The sequence below is a fragment of the Harpia harpyja genome, chromosome 4 (genome assembly GCF_026419915.1).
Source record: "Harpia harpyja isolate bHarHar1 chromosome 4, bHarHar1 primary haplotype, whole genome shotgun sequence".
Taxonomy (NCBI): Eukaryota; Metazoa; Chordata; class Aves; order Accipitriformes; family Accipitridae; genus Harpia; species Harpia harpyja.
This window is the reverse complement of record NC_068943.1, coordinates 46419752-46438490: the sequence shown is the minus strand read 5'-3', so window position 1 is coordinate 46438490 and position 18739 is coordinate 46419752. Positions and strand designations below refer to the sequence as shown.

At 61.0% G+C, this 18739-nt stretch overlaps 2 protein-coding genes across 7 annotated transcripts; one reads left to right on the top strand and one right to left on the bottom strand.

Moving 5' to 3' along the window:
* Positions 1–12: 12 nt before the first annotated feature.
* Positions 13–8974, top strand: RNF214 (ring finger protein 214). 6 transcript variants are annotated; one of them, XM_052786636.1, is made up of 15 exons: positions 13–193; positions 252–483; positions 767–826; positions 1205–1345; positions 2069–2208; positions 3253–3321; positions 4157–4253; positions 4538–4626; positions 5060–5162; positions 5620–5718; positions 6070–6446; positions 7029–7164; positions 7475–7582; positions 7918–8013; positions 8719–8974. In XM_052786636.1, the coding sequence occupies exons 1-15, from the start codon at positions 99–101 to the stop codon at positions 8782–8784; spliced, it is 1908 nt and encodes a 635-aa protein (XP_052642596.1). In that variant the 5' UTR covers positions 13–98; the 3' UTR covers positions 8785–8974. The 6 variants fall into 6 exon arrangements, with proteins under 6 accessions (XP_052642596.1, XP_052642599.1, XP_052642602.1 ...); XM_052786638.1 differs by having other exon boundaries at positions 14–193; positions 270–483; XM_052786637.1 differs by having other exon boundaries at positions 14–193; positions 5072–5162.
* Positions 8842–18584, bottom strand: BACE1 (beta-secretase 1). The gene is made up of 9 exons (XM_052786644.1): positions 18155–18584; positions 14897–14985; positions 14141–14357; positions 13707–13844; positions 13454–13588; positions 13215–13316; positions 12922–13071; positions 12601–12772; positions 8842–12506 (listed from the first exon to the last, which is right to left on the bottom strand). Exons 1-9 carry the CDS (start codon positions 18398–18400, stop codon positions 12265–12267), a joined length of 1491 nt encoding a protein of 496 aa, XP_052642604.1. The 5' UTR covers positions 18401–18584; the 3' UTR covers positions 8842–12264.
* Positions 18585–18739: the final 155 nt, after the last annotated feature.

Genomic DNA, 18739 nt, shown 5'->3' with positions numbered 1-18739 from the left:
GGGGCGGGGCGGCGGGGGCGCGGGCCGTGCCGCTGCGGGCCGCGCCGCTCCGCTCCGGGCCTGGGCCCTGCCCCGGCCCCAGCCCCGCAGCAAGCCCCATGGCGCTGGAGCAGGCGCAGGCCGACGGCCCCGCCGCCGCCCTTCCGGCTCCGCCGCGCCTCTGCGAGCCCGGCCCCGCCGCGCCGTCCGGCAGGTAGGTAGGCCCGGCGGGCCGGGGCCGGGGCAGAGCGAGTGACCGACCGACCGAGCAGCTTCTTTGTTTCGCACAGCGGGAGCGCTCTTTCCGCCCCGGAGAGCCCCAGCTCGGCGGTGCCGGCCGGCCCCGGCGGCGAGGCGGAGCCCGCGGTCGTTCCCGGCCAGGCCCCGGCGGCGGCCGGCGGTGAGGGGGAGCCCGGGCCCGTCGGCGCGGAGGCGGCGGAGGCGGTGGAGGAGCCTGACGCGGAGGCGGCCCCCGCCCGGCCCTCGCAGAACATTGCCGTGCAGGTGGGTGTCCACCCCGGCGGGGAGCGCGGCTGCCGGACCCGTGGGGCGGCAGGGTTTCACCGGCTGTGGGGCCAGGATGGTTACAAGGGGCGATTCGGGACCCGGTTGCTTTTGGGGGGGTGGGGGTCACTCGTGACCCGAGCAGGCAGAGACCGGGCGGTGAAGCTTGGCTGTGGGTGCTGCCCGGTCCCGAAGGTGCTGGACTGGCTGTTGTGGCTCTGGGCGCTTGGTGAGGCTGCGGAGGGGTTGAGGGGGGTCCGGCAGCAATCGTTTCCCTTCACAGACTGATTTCAAGACGGCTGACATGGACGTGAACACGGATCAGGATATTGAGAAGAATTTGGTGGGTATCGAAGCCCTGTGATTGGGTCTAGGCTCTGCTGCTCGCGCTCCCACGCTGCCCTCCCCGGGCAAAGGAGCTGGAGCGCTGCTTTTCCCACGGGGTGTTTTTTTACCTTTTTCAATACCAGCCTTGGCGTTCCAAAGCTGTCCTCTTTAAAGGAGGACATGCGGCACTAGCTGCTGCTGCCGGCGGTGCCCCCCTTCATCCTTTCCAACCGAGGGAGCCTGAGCTTTGAAAGTGGAAGCCGTTAAACTGTGGTTTTTGACAGTGGTGCCCGCTGGGCTCTTACATGCCACTGAGCTTTCCTGCCTCTGTCCGTGCTCTCTTGAGCGTGAGGGAAGGGGAGGGTTCTCCCTAAGTTGCCGCTCTCTGCTGCAGGACAAAATGATGTCCGAGAGGGCTCTGTTGAAGGAGCGCTACCAGGAGGTGTTGGACAAACAGAGGCAGGTGGAGAATCAGCTGCAGGTACAGCTTAAGCAGCTCCAGCAGCGGAGGGAAGAAGAGATGAAGAACCACCAGGTATTTGGCAAAGTCCTCTTGTTGTTTAACCTGCCCGTTAGCGCTGCTGCCCACGCGATCAAGGCGGGCTGCTTTGGCCTCGTGCGGAGGGGCGCGGCAGGGAGTAAAGCAGGCCATGAGAAGCAGCAGTGACGCACCGCGTGGCAGTTTCCCTTGCGGACCCCGCTATTTTGCAGCGCTAAGGACTGGCCCCTGCCCACATCGGGGTACTGAGCAGTTCAGAACTAATTCCTAACGCAGCATCCTGCACGCACGTCTGCTCCTGACGGTGCTCTCACAATGTCTCTTCAACAAGCGCGGCATTTTTTCCAAATGAAAGCCGGTGTGGAGTGAGGAGAATTAGCTCCATGTGATTATTTAGATCCCTGTGGCCGTTGCTCAAGGATCACTAGGTTAAAGGAGTGACTCATGGGTGACTTTAAGACAAAAGGAGCCATCAGTGTCCCGTTGGCTAGATCGAGAACAGAGCAGAACTCGCCGCCCCTTAAAATCCTTCTAAAGGGGCAGGAGAACCTGCGATTCAGACTGTCTGTTTGTCTCCTGGGTCTCCTCATAATAACCGCTATATATCTTGTCTGGATCTACTGCTAAAAAGAAAGATTTTGATGACGCGTGTAATCTCATAATCTCTATTCAATTAATCTAAAATAATAATGGATTTAAAACGAAAACCGTTACTTGGGAATTTTGCTCTTTAATTGCACGATGCTTGTTTTACTCTAGGAAATCCTGAAAGCGATTCAGGATGTTACGATCAAGCGAGAAGAGACAAAGAAGAAGATGGAGAAAGAAAAGAAAGAATTCTTGCAGAAAGAGCAGGATCTGAAAGCAGAAATTGAGAAACTCTGTGAGAAAGGCAGAAGGTATGAGTATGGAAAAGAAAGTGTTTATTTGGGGCGGGGTGGGGGGGAAGGGATTGCTTAACCCTCATGTATACCTGATGAAGAAGAAGAAGAGGATCCCTTTAAACATTTGGGAATCAGCGAGCGTTTTGGGGAGCAGCTTAGGTTTCATGTGGTTTTGAAGGGATCTACCACAGGCAGAGCACCTTTTGTTGACGGAAGATCTCAAAACGAACGTTTGGGCAGCGGGTTATTGCTTTGCCTGTTAGGTGTATGCATAGACAGCACTTGGCAAGGATAACGTGCAGCTCGGCTCTGCGTGCTGCCATCTTTTGGAATCCAGAGCCTTTCCGCAGGAGGCGGGAGTGCTCTATTGCAGTGCTAGGGGTAGGGTCTTGTTGGCCTTTCCAAGTTGTTCCTCTCAAAATCTCCCATTTCGGTAGGCTGCTTGACTGTGCCTCACACCAAACAGTTTGAAAGGCTGACGGCTGCTCTCAGGCTTTGCTGTAAGCCAGGTCGCCTGCTCTGTGCAAAGAATCTCACAAGATTCAGCATGGGGAGGGGGTGGTGTCTAACGCGAGCGAGGTGCGAGTTGTTTGTGAAGATCTGAACGTTCCTTTGGATGGTGAATTTGCACTTTTACGGAGCCATTCTGTCATGTTGTAGAGGTCTGGTGGGGGGTTTTTTGTTTGTTTTTTTATGAGGGCTCGGTGATGCTTTTGGATAAAGCTCCTTTAGTAACGGTTCCAAGTACTCGGCCCCTGTTTCCCCTGAGGGAACGGCTGCGAAGCATGTGTTGTTGGAGCAGCCCAGCTCCCTGCAGCAGATTCTGGTTCTGTGCCACAGTCTTTGTGCAGTATCATGATACAGCAAAATTTTTGCTCTGGAGGATGTTAGCGGTTGCACTCAACCATTTACTGAATGGTGCAGTCTTCAGAGTGTGTTGTCACGTTGGGTGCACGGCTGTGCCATTATGTTGTTTAAACTTGGGGCCTCTGGTGTCGGTGGCTGGGTGGTAACACCTTCGCAGTAGGCGACTCCATCTGTCCTTTCTCTCCTGCGCAGGTTGCTGAAGGAGCAGGAGGAGAAGGAAAACAAGATTGCTTCTCTGATTGCAGAGCAGTCTGATGAAAAGTAAGGCTCTTCTCTGTTACGGGCTGAATTCTGTTGAATACTCTTTTCCTTCCAGTCATTTTGCTTTGGAGTGAATCTGATGCTTCTGGCGGGGTGGGCTAGAGAGAGCGGTGTAACAGTGCTGTCCGGTTATGCGCTCTGAAGGTTTTCTCTCCTCTTCCAGCAGGCTGGTGCCCCCGGTCTCTGGCTTAAATCCTATTTGATCCTGGTCACAAGCAGGCTCCTAGATACTTGTGACACAAAGATCCCGTAAGATTAGATTTTATGCTCAGTGGATTGACTCAGCTTGTAACTGCTACCTCCGACTGAATTTCCACTTCCCAGAATTAGGGCAAAGCTATTTCTCTGTCTGTTACCCACAGCCGCCCAGCTACTCTAAACTCTGGCACGCTTTGCTGTTTTCAAGCTGGGCAGAGAAGCTCCAGGTCCAGGCATAGATGCGGACGTAATGCAGGTGGAAAGAGCCAGCTTGAAACTTCTGCAGGATCAGAATGGCTTCGTTCTGTGTGCTGCTTCAGGTTGCTTCCTGGTTCAGACCAGTGCACCCGTCCCTGGAGTTGGATGGAATTTTGTCGAGGGGACTTCCCCTCTCCTCGGTTTGCCCAGCGTGTTTGCACACTGGTTGTTTGTGTGCTCTGGAGCAGCTCACTCTTGGGACAGTGACTCACGCAGCCTTGGGAATGGTGGCTGGTGTCATGGTGTGGAAGCTGCTGATCTTCCATGGTTCCACCCCATCCAGAGCTGCAAGGATCAATCGGTTTTGCGGGAGTTTGTCAGCTCTCCTGTTCCACGCCATTCCAGTGCTGAAGCTGACTGGTTCTGTTTCTGTCTGCAGGCAGCTATGGGAGATGGAGCTAGATAAGCTGAAGAACCAGCACAATGAAATCAACAGGAACATTCTCGAGGAGACGGAACGGGCCTGGAAAGCAGAGGTTAGTAGGTGATGCCTTTCCTGCAAAGCACTTGTTGAAGAGAGTCTTTTTAAGATTCCGGGGCGTAACGAATGATTACTTGAAATTCGGAGCAGTAGAGGAGGAGGCTAAGTCCCCCTCTTTGTGGGGCAAAAGAAGGGACAAACAAGCATCAGTAAACTTTAGTCGGGACTGGTGCCCTGGTGCACTTAGAATGGTGCTTAGTGAAGAGATTACTGTGGCAGTCTGGCAGCAAGAAACGGGAGCACAAAAACTGCCCTTTGTGTGGGGCCTCTCTCCGCTAGATCCTGTCCCTGGAGAGCCGAAAGGAGCTGCTGGTGTTGAAACTAGAAGAAGCAGAAAAAGAAGCAGAGCTGCACCTCACCTACCTCAAGTAAGTCTGCGTGGCCTTGGAAACGGCAGGGTGTCCCTGCGGGCCCATCTCCTCTTCCTCTACTTAGGCTGGAGGCTTGACTGAAGAAGTTCAAGGTTTCCTGGGGCTTTCTGACTAAAATAATGTGATTCATTAATGTTGCAAAACAAGGGTATGTGAGGCTGTGCTTACTCCCCGTTACTGTTCGTCTGCTGAACGTGTGCCATGCTCTAGACTGAGTGCTGTAGGCACGGCGCTGACTGTGGTGTCTGCGTGTCTGTCCACCAGATCAGTACATGCTCTCCTCTTGCAGGGTTCTTTGCCTGGCTGCGAGCCCTTCTTCCCGCCCAGCCGGAGGAGGGGAGCCCTGACGGGGGAAGGACGGAGGGTGTGGGGTGTTAGTTGCTCCCGCTTTGGTGCCAGTGAGAGCACAGTTGCAAGTGGGAAAGTTTAGTTGCGCTTGCAGGTCTGCGCCACCCACACTGGAGACGATGAGGCCAAAGCAGGAGTGGGAGATGAGGCTGAACAGGATACGAATGACCAAGGAAAGCGTCCGAGTAAGTTCCCGCCAAACGGCTCCCTGCCTAATACCAAGCAGCTCTTCATGTTGATGCTACTTGGCATGCTTAGTTTCAACCCTCTTTGGGAGAGGACCAAGACCCAGAAGCAGCTGTGTGCCCAAAAGCACGGCACAGTCGGTCTGCCTTTGCCAGCGGCTGCAGAGATCTTCTGCCTCCCTCTTCGGGCTCGCGTGTGTGAACAAGCCATGCGGATATGACAGCGGTGTGTTGGGTTAATCGCGGAGGCAGTTGTGCTGTTTCACCCTCCGGGTCCTTTTGTGTTCTCTTGACTCTTGTGGAGCTGAACTGTGTCTGCTTTAGGGCCTGTAACCGTTGTGGGGCTAAGAATGCTCTGCCCAGGCAGGGGAATCTGCCTGCTCTAGGGACACAGTGCCCAGAACTTCCGCAGGCAGAGGCTTTGATAAATGCGTCTGTTTTCTTCCCTCTCTGCTAGGATCAGTTCAACGACCACATTCAGATGGTGAGAAACGGAACAAAGCTGAGCAGCCTCCCGCAGATCCCAACCCCGACGCTGCCACCTCCACCCTCGGAAGTGAGTGCCTCTCCAGCCTCACAAATACAAGCTTTCACTGCTGGGAAGTTGCTGCGGGGCTCTGGGGAACACCCTGCCCACCGCCCCGTAACTGGCACGGCCTGCGCCGTGTGCATTGAAGGAGGGATTGCATTTCCAGGGGTCCTGTGCTTGTCACCTGTCTGTTGGGGCTTACTGGCCATCCCTGGAGAGGAGGGGAAGGGTCTCTTTCCCTCGCCACGAGGAGTAGAGGTGCCAGTGCCTGCGGTTCAGCCCGCCTTGCGGCTGGCTGGGAAGGAAGGCGCTTGGCTCTGCTTTCAGATGGGCTTATTCTAACCAGCCTTTTCTTCTCCCCCGGTTTTTCTTTCTCAGACAGATTTCATGCTGACAGCATTCCAGCCCAACCCATCCCTTACTCCCAGGCTCCCCTTTCCCATCGGACCAGTTCCTGTTCCCATGGTCATGCCGAGTGCTGATCCACGGGCGCTCTCCTTTCCTCTCCTGAACCCTGCTATATCCAGGCCCAACCAGTCTTCCCCGCCACTGCCTGCTTCCCAGGGAAGAAACAGCCCGGTAGTGGCATCGCTTATTGGCACGCACAGCCCTCACGTGACTCCCGCCGCCTCCATCCCTCCTCCACCAGGCCTGGGAGGAGTTAATGTCACTCCAGAGTTTCACAGGCTGCAGCCAGCCGATAAGCTGGAAAAGCTGCTGGAGAAGCTGTTGACTCGGTTTCCGCAGTGCAACAAGTAAGTGTCTCATGTTGTCCTTGCCGGCGAGCGAAGACTGGCATGTGGGACGTGAGCTGGGGTAAGGGGAAGCGGAGCTCCTCCTGCCGCTGGCGGGGCCTGGAGGAAGGGAGGGAAGCCTGAAGGCGAGGAGCAAAGGCTGGGTGCTTTCTGTCAGGATTGCCATAGCACTGGGAATGAGAAATGGTGGGAGCTTTGTCTGAAGGACAGCAATCATACCTGAGCTCAGCCAAGAGCCTCCTATGCCCAGCACCGCCTCAGGCAAGTCCTTCAGCCTCCACGGTGCTGCATCCTGGCTGCACGACAGGTGGGCACCGTCTCTCACTCCAGCTGGGGTTTCCCGGCTCTTTCCCCAGTGTTTTGGGCCGAGGAGCTCGTTCAGCGTGCGATTCGCCTCATTGAGAGGGTAGATGGTTGAGAGCTCACACTCTTTCGCTGTGATACGGGCTTCCCCTGGGGCTGGGGTGGCTGGCTCGCCTGGACCGGTGTTGCAGGGGCCTTGGACAGAGGGTCCCCATCTGTGGGAGCTGCTCAGCTCGCTGGCAGTGGCTGGGAGCTCTCAGCAGGCTGCTGTCCATGCAGGGCCCAGCTCACCAACATACTGCAGCAGATCAAGACGGCTCGGAGGACCATGGCGGGCCTGACCATGGAGGAGCTGAACCAGTTGGTGGCGGCCAAGCTGGCGGAGCAGCAGGAGCGGGCAGCGGCCGGGGCTCAGGTGGGAGAGCGGCGGGGGGCTGGTGGGGGCCCGCCAGACTCCTCACGGGGGGCTGCTGGGAAGGGGAGGCTGGGTGGCAGGGAGAGGCCGCGCCTGCTCCCTGGTTCCCAGCAGACCGAGCCGCACATGGCCCACTGCTGGGACTGCACAGGACTCGGGCTTGGGCCGTGCGTCAGGCGTGTCCCCTGGGTTCCCCTCTCTGCTGACTGCGGCTGACTCAAGGGAGTGGTTTTCCCTGTGGTGACTTGGGGTAACTCGGCTGTCCTTTCCTTCTGGGCTTTTCCAATGTGCCTCGTTTGCCTTGCTGCAGCCTCTCGGTCGAATCAGGGCCCCCATGTTCTCTGCTCCGCTGCCTCAGATCAGCACACCCATGTTCCTGCCCCCGGCCCAGGTGGCTTACCCTGGAACAGCGTCGCACGTAAGGCTTTTTGGCTTTCCTAGAGCACTTCACCATCCCCAGGGAAAGCGGAGGGAGGGAGCCCTTCTGAGAGGTGGCCGAAAGGATGAGCCAGTGAAGCTGGGACCTCTCTCCTCAGGCAGCTACTTGGGCTGGTGAGGTAGAAGGGAGGGGAGCGGCCACAAGAGAGGTGTCGGAGGCTCTGATGCTGTGTGATGGCCACAGGCAGAGGCAGGAATCGGGCAGACTGTGGCCTCTGGGTGGGACAAGTAGCTGGAATGTGGGATACGTGACCTGAGCTGGGGTGCCTGACTTCCGTGCCTATCTCCCTTCTGTTCCCTTGCTGCCCGTCGCAGACCCCGGCTGCCTGTAAGCTGTGTCTAATGTGCCAGAAGCTTGTGCAGCCTGGTGACCTTCACCCCATGGCCTGCTCGCACGTGCTGCACAAGGAGGTGAGTGTGCTTCCCTGCTGCGTGCTGCTCTTGGGTGCCTGGTAATGGTGGCCAGTGCTGATTCCCTTCCGGGGGCCCTGGCCGTGTGGAGCGAGTCGCTCTTTTCCGGAGATCTTGCCAGGAGAACGGTGTGATCAATAACCAACTTCTCTGCATAGTGTCATGCCCTCCCTCTCCATGCTTTTAGGCTGGACTGCCCTGAGGGGCCATTTGGTGGTGGCTTTAGGATTGGGCTGTCCTTATTCCTGCCCCCGAGCCTGCGCTCATTGCCATGAGGGTTAGATACCAGCCTTTTGCCTTCCTGGAGCAGGACGGTCTGGAAGGATCTAGAATACAGGGTGAGGGAGAGAGCTGCCACCATCGCCCAGGTGTCTGGGCGCCGTGGGCCTGTGCGCAGGAGCTCTTGGGAAGAGGAGGAGACTTTCTCATCCCACAGTGCTGGCAGTGGTTCACCTGTGTAGGCAAACCCATCATCCCCGTGGCTCTGGGGCCTCTGGCAACTGCTGAGGAAATGGAAAACCATGTGTTGAGGAGGGCTCCCTCCGCATGGTGACCTTTTGATGGAGGTTGTCTCTAAGGAGCCAGAGAAACCATGCCTTAAAACAAGTGCCCTTGCCAGCCCTGTTCTGGAAGAGCAGTGCCACGCTCTGTTCACAGCACCTTCAAGTTGTGCCGGTGGCTCTTGACGAATTCTCTCTCTTCCAGTGCATCAAATTCTGGGCACAAACCAACACAAACGACACTTGCCCCTTTTGTCCAAGTCTCAAATGACAGCTACTCGAACAAAGCGGTCCCCCAGGAGGAGTTGCTGTGAATAGACAGGATTGGTTCTAAGATTTCTACAGTTCTATATTTATACGACCATGTATACACATGTACATTTTTATTATATAGGTAATGTGTGTATAGAAAGTCTGTATACATACAAATTCATAAATAAAGTGTGTATATTATGCAGTGATCTGGTGCTGCTCCTTATTTCTTAGCTCGCAGCCTTGCTGGCTTCCTTGTGAATGAGCGTTAAAGCATAACCTGCTCGCCAGGATGCTGGTGGCTGCTGTAACTGCCTCTTCCTGCTTAGCTTCCCATGGCTCCTTCTCCGGGGCCAGCGCTTGCGGCAGCTCCACACTTGCCGCAAACCATTCCCCTTGGCGGGATACCTCACTGCCCTGTGCCCGGCCCCCTGCTGTGTCCGTCTGGCGCTGTGGGTGCTCACCCAGTAGCTCCCCTCTTGGCAGTGAACAGGTCGCAGATGAAGAGCATTTTTTTGTGGTCTTTTTTTAATGTAATAATAATTTACCGTGTTAACATTCATCGTTCTTACATAGACAATGGGTTACAGAGTACTGGAGCCTACAGCGACGGCCTGCGGTAACCGTCCCCGTCCCCCTCCTGTGGGGCAGAGTTCCGCACACGCCTTGACCCGGTGTTCCCTGCTGTAACTCTGGGCCCTGGGGAGGGAGCGCTCAGGAGCGAATGGATTCAGCTGCGCTGCAGCTCAGGATAACCAACCAACCTGTTGCAGTTCCTAGTTTCCCCTCTCCTGTACTTTCTCCTAAAGCATGGGCTGAGGCGCCAGCGCTTTCTCTGTGGATTTCGGTGGGATTACGAGGTGCTCGGCCCCACTTAAAATCTTGCGCTGACTCTCTAGAAATTTTTTCCCCCTTGCAGTCTGTGGCATGAATTCAGCACTGCTGGAGGCACCTACACCTTGGGGTCAGTCAGGGCAAGCGCTGCCGGGGCGCAGCATGCCTAAATTTGGCCACTATCCCAATCTTTCTACAAGCACGCACGCACACGCTTGCCAGCGTTTTAAGGCAGTGGTCCACAACAGTCTGGGATCCTGGGGAGGGGGGTGTCCTGGGCAGGCACGAGGGTGTGGAGGTCTGCACGCACGCTGCAATCACGTAACGTTGCCCTTTTGTGCTGAAGCGGAATCGCTGGGTGCTTGCTGTTTCAGAGCAAGGTAGGGGAAGGGGATGCTACTCGCGAGGGTGCTAGTAGTGAAGTGGGACAGTGGAGGGGTGCGTGTACTGGGCTGCTGCGGCAGTGCCTGGCTTGCCTCTCCTACATGGTGTGGGTTTCCTCCTCTTGCCGTGCGCGCTGGCTCCCTCACTGCTTTTTCAAAGAAATACTTAACCGCAGGGTTTAGTTAACAAGCTTTATGCTTGGCGATTACTGCAGACCTGCGGTGCTCCAGCCCCCGGCCCCTGTCCACAGCTGAAGCAGTGGCTGGGCTCTTGCACATGCCTCCACTGGGTAGCTGCCAGCTCGGCCCCCGCGCCACAGGCAGCCCCCTCTTTTGCTCGTGGAGGAACGTTGCCTTTTAGTTAGTGGATCTTGGTGTTTGAAAGGAAGGACTTTCCTGTCCAGGTTGGAGGCAGAGAAGTAAGGAAGTACAGCATGATCAACTGCCTGCAAGCTCGAGGGTGTCTGCCCAGGGGAAGGGAGGTGGTGAGCCTGCGGCGGAGGTCCTTTCGGCTCGTGAACCACTGCTCTGTGTGCTCCGGCCCTACCCTCCTCCTGCATCCCTCCGTTACTGTCACCACCTCCTCCGAAACCAACTCAGGCCACCCCGATCCGTAAAGTGCTTCCACCCGAGCACACTGCTGCTGAGCGAGCCCTGGCCTTGGGTTGTGGTCCAGGCCCTAGGACTGAGCGGAGGGCTGAAAGTATTTAAAAAAAAAACCCAAAACAAAACAGGACCAAACCCCCTAATGTTGGGTTTGGAACAGTGGCTTTCAGCGCTAGAATTAAAAATACAGATATATGTATATCTTGTACAGGTGAGAAGCAACCGTTACTTGTACACCCGTGCACGGTGTGGGACCTGCTATATACACGCTCTGATTCTGCGCAGCTGCGCTACCAGTGACTTGCGTTATAAAAAAAAAAAACCAAAAAAACCAAAACCTGAAATAAATAGAACTGTGTGTTTAAAAAATAAGAAATGCTGCAGTCCCCGCAGCCCCCGAGCTGCCAGGGTGTCTCACGCCGTGGGAGCAGGAGCCGGGGCCCGGCCAGGACGCACAGACTCATGGAGCAAGCAGAGAGGATCCGCTGTGGGACTCGCCGGCGGTGAGGCAGGGCAGGGGCTGCGGGCGGGAGCCGGCCAAGCCCGGCGCTGGCTCCCCTATGGCTTTCAAACGGGCGCGGGTGGGCTGGGGAGTGGCTGGCACTGGGGTTGGGTACTTCGCTCTCTCTTGGCACGCGGTTTCTGCGCATAGCGGGCTGCCTGGTGCTTGGAGGGGGGACATGCCGCTTCTTTCCCTCCCCACACAGCCCGTGGGGGCGAGTGCCAATGTCCCCGAGCCAGGAGGCTGTTTATCCTGGGACGGGAGGGCAGCAGCCACTGGCTTCTCCATGGCAGGTGCCGCTGCTGCTGGAACGGAGGCGAGGCAGTTTCCTGTCCCCAAAAGGGACGTGGCGAGCGAAAATGGAGCAGGGAGAGGATGGGTGCCTGCTCCTGCCTGTCCCAGGAGGCCGGCGGGAGGGCAGGGTGGGCACAGGGAGTTCCGGGGCTGGCAGCAGTGGAAGGACGGTTTGGGAGGGCAGGGGAAATGCCACAGGAAACGTTGGAGCAGGACATGTATGGGGGAAGCAGAAGGATGGGAGGGAAACCCCTGCCTCTGGCTGCTCCTGTCCGGGCAGCCCCAGGCTGGCCCTGCGTGGCTCTCCGAAAAGCCCGGGGCTGGGGATGGGAGGCTCCCGAGATGGGAACTCTGGAGCTCAGCTCAGGCAGGTGTCCTGCGCAGGGAGCCGCACGGGGAAGGCACGCATGCACAGCTCCCTGCGCGGAGAGCCTGGGCCAGTGGCATCCTGAGAGGGGCAGCTGCACAGGGATGGAGGGCAACAGGGGACAGGCAGGGGATGGCTCATCAGCGTGACTCTGCCACGCCTGGCAGGGCTGGCCTGGGCAGGAGAGCTTGGGACAGGCCGGGTGCCGGAGCAGAGATGCTACCCTCGGCCCCCGGGACGGGGTTGCTGCGCCCTCATCCACCTCCACAGCTGCCATACTCTTTCTGTAGGTCCTGGATGAACACAGCCCGGGCCTGGGGCTCCCATGGCTGCTCCCGGCCCGCCAGCCCTGCTGGGCACCAAGTCCCCCAGGGCCAGGAGAGCCTGGGCTGAGGGTCTGAGCTCCCCACACTGCTGCCCTGCCTCCACGCTCCAGCCCCCGGAGAAAGGACCTACCTCTCCCTGCCCCGCTGCCTCAGCTGCGGCCCCCAGGGCTGCCCCCACGCTCTGCCGTCACTTCAGCAAGGATATATCATCAGCGAAGTCATCGTGGTCCCGCCGCAGGCAGTGGAAGCAGCGCCACTGGAACACCATGAGGCAGAGGGGCAGCATGAAGAGGGCGCAGATGGCTGCCATGACGTAGGCGATGGTCATCAGGGTGGACTCGTCCGTCTGTGGAATGTTGTAGCCGCAGTCCTCCATGTTGGAGTGCAGGTAGGGTCCCTCCACGGCGGCTGTCCGAAACTCGTCGTGCACTGCGGGCAGGAGAAGGCAGGGGTCTGGCCGCCGCGCCACCCCTGTGCGTCCGCGTCCCCTCCGCTTCTCCCTCCCTCCAGGCCCAGCCCTCACCGTGGCAGGCACTGACGGCGAAGCCAATGCGCTTGCGGGCACGGTCGAAGACCACGTAGAAGCCCTCCATGATAACGGCGCCCATGACAGTGCCTGTGGAGGACTGGGAAATGGCAAACTTGTAGCAGTCGTCCTGAGAGGTGGCCACGTCCTCCACCGGTCGCAGGTATTGCTGCCAGAAGAGAGGTGCCGTCAGGAGTGGGGACGGGACAGAGCTCCTGGGGGCGGGCAGCTGTGCGCACCCACCCGGCATGGTCCAGTCTGTGCGACCAGCTCCAGCCCGCTCAGCACCGGGCAGGGTCTGCCCGGGCCAGCGCTCACCTGGGGCAGGATGGTGATCCGGAAGGACTGGTTAGTGGCCTCCCCCATCAGGTAGAGGGATAGGACGGGGAAGATGTGCCAGGGGGTGGTGCCGACCTGCCAGCAAACCAGCTGCTCCCCCAGCCAGAAGCCGTCCGGGAACTTCTCCGTCTGCCAGAAGGGAAGGGGAGGTGAGCGGGGCCACGGCGGGCAGGCGGCAGAGATGCTCAGGCTGGTGAGGGGCAGCTGTGCTGCCCGCAGCCCCGCACTGGCCCTGGGCACATGCCCATGGGGGAGGGATGGGTTTCACTGACCGACGAAGCTGTTTTGATGGATTTCACCGCAGCCTCAAACACCTTCTTTGGCAGCCTGAGGTTGGTGGTCCCACTGTCCACGATACTCTTGTCGTAGTTGTACTGGGGGGCAGAAGAGGAGGAGTGACCTAGGCGCCAGACTCCAGCACCGCTCCCCTCCCGCTCCCCCCTCGGATCGAAGGCGGACGCCTCCAGCAGCAGCGTGCCCCGTAGGGCGGGTTCCCCCACGGCCCCCTCACCTCTTTGCAGTCCATGTTGAGGTCCTGCCCATTGACTTCCAGCTTGACGATGATGACCTCATAGTACCACTCCTTCCGGATGGGCGTGTACCAGATGTCACCCACGTACAGCGAGCGGTCGATGCCACCAATGATCTGCAGCGGAGACAGAAAGGCGCTGCCACCACGTGCTGCCATCTCCGGCCGGGCTGCATCTCCCGCAGGCAGCCCCACCGGCCTCCCCTGGCCTGTCGGCTGCCTGCAGAGCACTCACCATGCTGCCTCCCACCGACGCCAGGGCCTCCGTCTCGTTGGGCGAGAAGCCTGCCCCACAAAGCTGGAGGGAGAAGATGTTGGGCACCCGGGTCTGCTTCACCAGGGAGTCAAAGAAGGGCTCCAGGCTGTCGTCGGGCTGGTGGGAAGAGAAAAGCAGAGGCAGGACAGGGATGGGTCAGTGCTGTCCCTTCGCCAGGGGCTCTCTGCACCCAGGGGAGCTCCCCTCGCTGGGACTGCTGCACCCCCAGGGATCCTGGCTCCGTGTGCTGTTGGAGCAGGGCTCATCGTCACCGGCACAGCTGCAAGCGGGGCCCCAGGGGACCAAGCAGAGCTGAGGAAAGAGGCAATTGAACCCTGCCGGGCCATGGCACCCATGGCTGCCAGCAGGGCCCGGCAGAGCCAGGGCCCGGCCGGCTGCGAGCCAGGACTCACCCGGGCGATCTCGGCATATGCCAGCCCCAAGATCCCTTCCCAGTTGGAGCCGTTGATGAAGAATTTGTCCGACTCCGTGATGGCAGCAATGTTGGCTCTGACGGTGACGTTGGGGCCGTGGGGGATGGTGACAAGGTCGGTGCCCAGTTCCCCTTCCCACTTGCCCTGGGTGTAGGGCACGTACACGCCCTTCCGCAGGTCGCGGTAGGTGCTGGACCTGCAACGGCGTCAAAGAGCTGGAGTAAGGCTGGCGCGGAGGAGGAGCGGATGCCCTCACACTGGGTGACGGTGGGAGCACATGCATGCGTAGGCGAGCATTTGCGAGCCTAGAGGCATGCCCGTCCCGCAGGCCGGCATGCCTGGGCGAGGGCAGCGTGCGTCTCCGCAAGTGGGGCTGTTGGGGAGCCCCACCGCACGTAGCTCAATGAAGTGCCAGGATGGCTCCTTGCAGCCTGGGCCAAGGCTGTCACAGGGTGTGCAGGGGACAAGCCCGGTGGCTGTTTGCTATGCGCAACGGCCGGCCACCCAGACACCATCCTAAACGTTGCGGGAGGGCAGACAGGCAGCCGAGGGGTCCCTCCTTCTCCGGGCACAGGAGGGGTGGTGCGGACCCAGCCGGCCCGGAGGCTGGCAGTGCCCAGCAGGGTCTGGCCGGAGCCCCAGCGAGAAGGGACAGCGTGCCTCCATGGGGCCGGGGCTGCATCACGGGCACATGGAGCGGTGGCTGCACTCTCTCTGTCCCCCCAGCATACTCACAGCTGCCGCTGGTAGTATCGCCGGAGGAAGGGGTGAGGCGCAGCTCCCACAGCAAAGTTACTGCTCCCGGTGTCCACCAGGATATTCAGCTGGAGAAGGAAGAGAGACAGGGAGGCTCAGGACTGCAGTGGGAGACTCCGCTGCGCCGCCCGCCCGGCTCTGCCTGGTGCCGCAGGTGAGCGACACTTGCCCATCCCCATGCCTGGCACGTGGTGGCCACCATACTGCCTGCCTCCCGGGGAGCCACGGCTCTGGGTCCCTGTCCGGGCGGCAAGCCTGTCTCTGCCCTCCCGACCAGGGCCAGGGCATGCCCTGCTCGCCCAAGCCCAGCCGCAGGGCTTGGTGCCAGCCCCATTGTTGGCACAGGCAGCTGCTTGCAGGCTCGGGCGCCCCGGCACAGCCCCGCATGTTGCCGCCCTGGGGCTGGCAGGACTCAGCCCACCCTCTGTGGCCATGAAGGGCCCTTTGACCTGGCAGCAGCAGAGGGACAGGCAGAGGCAGGGCAGGGAGGCTGCCCTGGTGCCTGTTGCATCCGGGGAAGGGGGCCCAGGAGGGAGGAGGGATGCCGTGCAGCGGTGCCGAGCCCTGAGCTGAGCGGGGGCCCTCTTTTGCCATGCCCAGGGACGGCTCAGAGACACTGTGTGAGAGAACGCAGCGGCAGAGCGGGAGTTAGCAACATCAGGGCATTGCGCAGAGAGCAAACGTTGTTGGGTGCCGTGCAAACAGAGTGCGAGCGCTTCTTGCAGCACAGCCTGGCCTTGGCCCCTGCACCTGGTGCCGGAATCCATAGGCAGGATTGGGCGAGCGCCTGGCAGGGTGTTGTGGGGCTGGAGAGAGTGGCAGCAAGACGGGGTGCCTGGGCTCCCCTTGCCGGAAAACCTAACGTGCTCGCAAAGCTGTTCAGAAGGATCGAAGGTACACGAGCCACCATGGGTTGCTGGGTCTGCTAATCGGCCATCCGTACGCCGAGGTCTGCTCTCGCTTCACTCCTGCCCGTGCCGTGGATTACCAGCTCACAGGCGGGGTTTGGCAGACATCCCGCCAGTGGGGCCGGGAGCGGGCTGGCTGGATCCTGCCCCCAGCTGAACCCTGCCTGTGGCCCCCTCCGCCCTGCAAGGAGTGCAGTGGGGGTTGCTGGAGCAGGAGCGGGGCTCCGCAGGGCTCCATGGGGCTCCCGGACATGCTGGGCAGCAGAGCTGGGGGGTGAGCTCTGACTCTCAGACTGGGGGGGGGCCACTTTGCCAGCACCGCCCCAGCCAGCAGCATGCCAGGGCTTCGGCACTTAATCCGCAGAGTCAGAGGGGAGAGGAAGGTGGATAACATGCTCATGCCGATCGTGCTGGAGTTGTCTCTGGGGCCGGCCACAGGCAGCACATCCTAGGCACCCCTGGCCCCAGCCCCACCGCCCTGCTGGGGGACAGGTCTCCCCTGACCCCAGGCTGGCTTCTCGCCTAGGGCACCATTTCAGGCCACGGGTAAAGAACGGAGCGACACGTCTGCCCCTCCAGCATCCCTTCCCGGGTGAGCGCCCGCCACGCAGCCTGACCTTCCCCTGGCAACACGGCACCTGCAGCCTCTGCTGCGGCGCCTGGGCTGGCTCTGTTTGATTGGCCGTCAGGGGCCATCTGCTCCACGCAGCTCATCTTTGCCCATCCCCGGGGCACCCAGAGGAGACGGGTTTCCCTGGAGGAAGACCTGCTGAGCTGATGCTGCCAAGCGAGGACGCAGCCGGCAGGGAGGCTTTTTGCTCTTGCCCAGCCGAGAGCAGCCGTTGCACTGGGCAGGCGAGGCAAGCTGCTGCTACCAGGGCCCTGCATGCAACCACCCCGTCCGGTCCCCGCCAGGCCGGTAGGTGCTATGTGCCTATGTGAGCAGCGGGGACCCACGCCCTGCAGGCTCCGTCCTGCTGACGGGGGTCAGGCAGAGGACCCGCATCCTTGAGACTCGGCCTGGGCGCCGATTCGGGCCAGGACACGACACGTGAACCGGCGAGGCCGGGACACGTGTGGCGGGGAAGCTATCTGAAAGCCTTTGGCTGCTCCCTGGAAGCGACGGCCCCTCCAGGCACCTCGGCAGCAGCCACGGCTCCTGCCCTAGTGCCACAAGCCCTGACCTGCGTGCAGAGGCGCCAAGCCTTCGCCATCTGTCCCAAAATGCCGGCTCCCGATGCTCGGCTTCTGCCCTCTTCCCTGCCTATTTATGAATCAGCCGGTCCTGGGGAGCCTGGCGTGAGCACGCAGCATGACCGATGCACTAAGGGACATGGTGCGCGAGAGCAATTAACCGCTGACGGCGACTTCGCGGCGCAGCACGGCTCAGACTTGAAATTAAAGCTCAATAGAGGAAGAAACTTCCTTGCCAGCGCTGGGAAGGTGAGGGGAAAGGCGAGGTGAGAGCTGGAGCAGTGGGGCAGAGCGGGGTGCCCAGGCGGCACGCGTGCCTTTGAGAAGGACGCATGCATCCCCGCAGGTAAACATCCTCCCTGCTCCCCAATTTCCTGCGCGCGCACGGCCATGCTCTTTCGCGTGAATCGTTTAATTCCGTTACAACGCCTGGAGGGATTTTGCTCTGGCGCGCGTGTACACGCACCACATTTGCGCTTGGAAGGAGTCCAAGGCTGGAAGGCGCTGCCCGAAAGGGTGACGGCTTTGGAAACGCACGAGTGCCTGGGAACAGGTGGTCCGCACGGAAATCATCTGGCAGCTGCGACACGTGGCAGGTCCCGGGCCAGGTCCCCTGGCCAAACCAGGTTTCAGACCGGATCTCCTCCCTCTTTCCCTGCCGGCGTGGAGAATCAATCCCCGGCGCAGGGGGGGACGGTGCGAAATCCAGAGACCCGGTTTGTGCGGCGGCGGTGCCGTGACTCCGCCACCAGCGTCGTTCTCTGCCACCAGTGCGTGCCAGGCCGTGCCAGGCGCCCCGGCGGGAGCCAGCTTGCTGGCGGGGGAAAAGCCAGCCTTTCCTTTCGGGGCTCTGCGTGGGTGCCGGCTGCCTGGAACCAGGAGCGGCACCCACCGCGTGCCTTCCTTGGCGCCGGCACATGCCTGCTCCGGGCGGGAACGCCGCCTCGACGCCAGCTCCTGCGCGGTAGCACCTTTCGGCTCGGGGCGGGGGGCACGCAGCTCGGCACCCCCTTTCCGGCGACAGCCAGCAGCGAAAGCGTCGCCATGACGGGGAGGGGGACGGGGATGCCAGGCAGGCGGGAGCAAGCCGGTGGCCCCCGGTTCTCCGCACCCCCCCACCTCCGCGGGTCCCTACCTTCTGCGGGGGGCTGCCCACCGTCATCTCCACGTAGTAGCCCTGCCCGGACTTGCCGCGCAGGTTGTCGATCATCTCCACGAAGCTGCCGGCCCGCTCGGCCTCCTCCGGTGCCCGGCGGGCCCGGGGACCCGGCGGCGGGCCGGCGCCTCCCCGTAGCGGCAGCCGGATACGCGGCGGGGTCGGGCGGGCGCGCAGGGTGGCCGCCCCCAGCCACAGAAGCAGCCAGGGCCAGGCGGTCGCCATCGCCGCAGGCCCCTGCCCGCGCCCTCCGCCGCACCGGCGGCTCCCCACCCCGGAAAGCCCTCCTCCCGGCGGACGGGGCCTAGCAGGCCCGCAGCGCCCCGCGCCTCGGCCGGGCGGCCGCGCCGGGGCCGAGCGGGGCGGCGGGCATGGCGGCGCGGCGCTCCCCGCCCCGGAAAGCCCGCCCGCCGGCGGAAGCGCGTGCGGCCGCGGCGCCCCCCCCCCCCCCCCCGCTCCCCCCTCCTCCCGACCCGGGCGGGCGGCGGCGGCGCGGCCGGGGCGGGCCCAGGCCACGCGTCGCCATGGCAACGCGCGGCGAGGCCCCGCCCCGCCCGGACTACA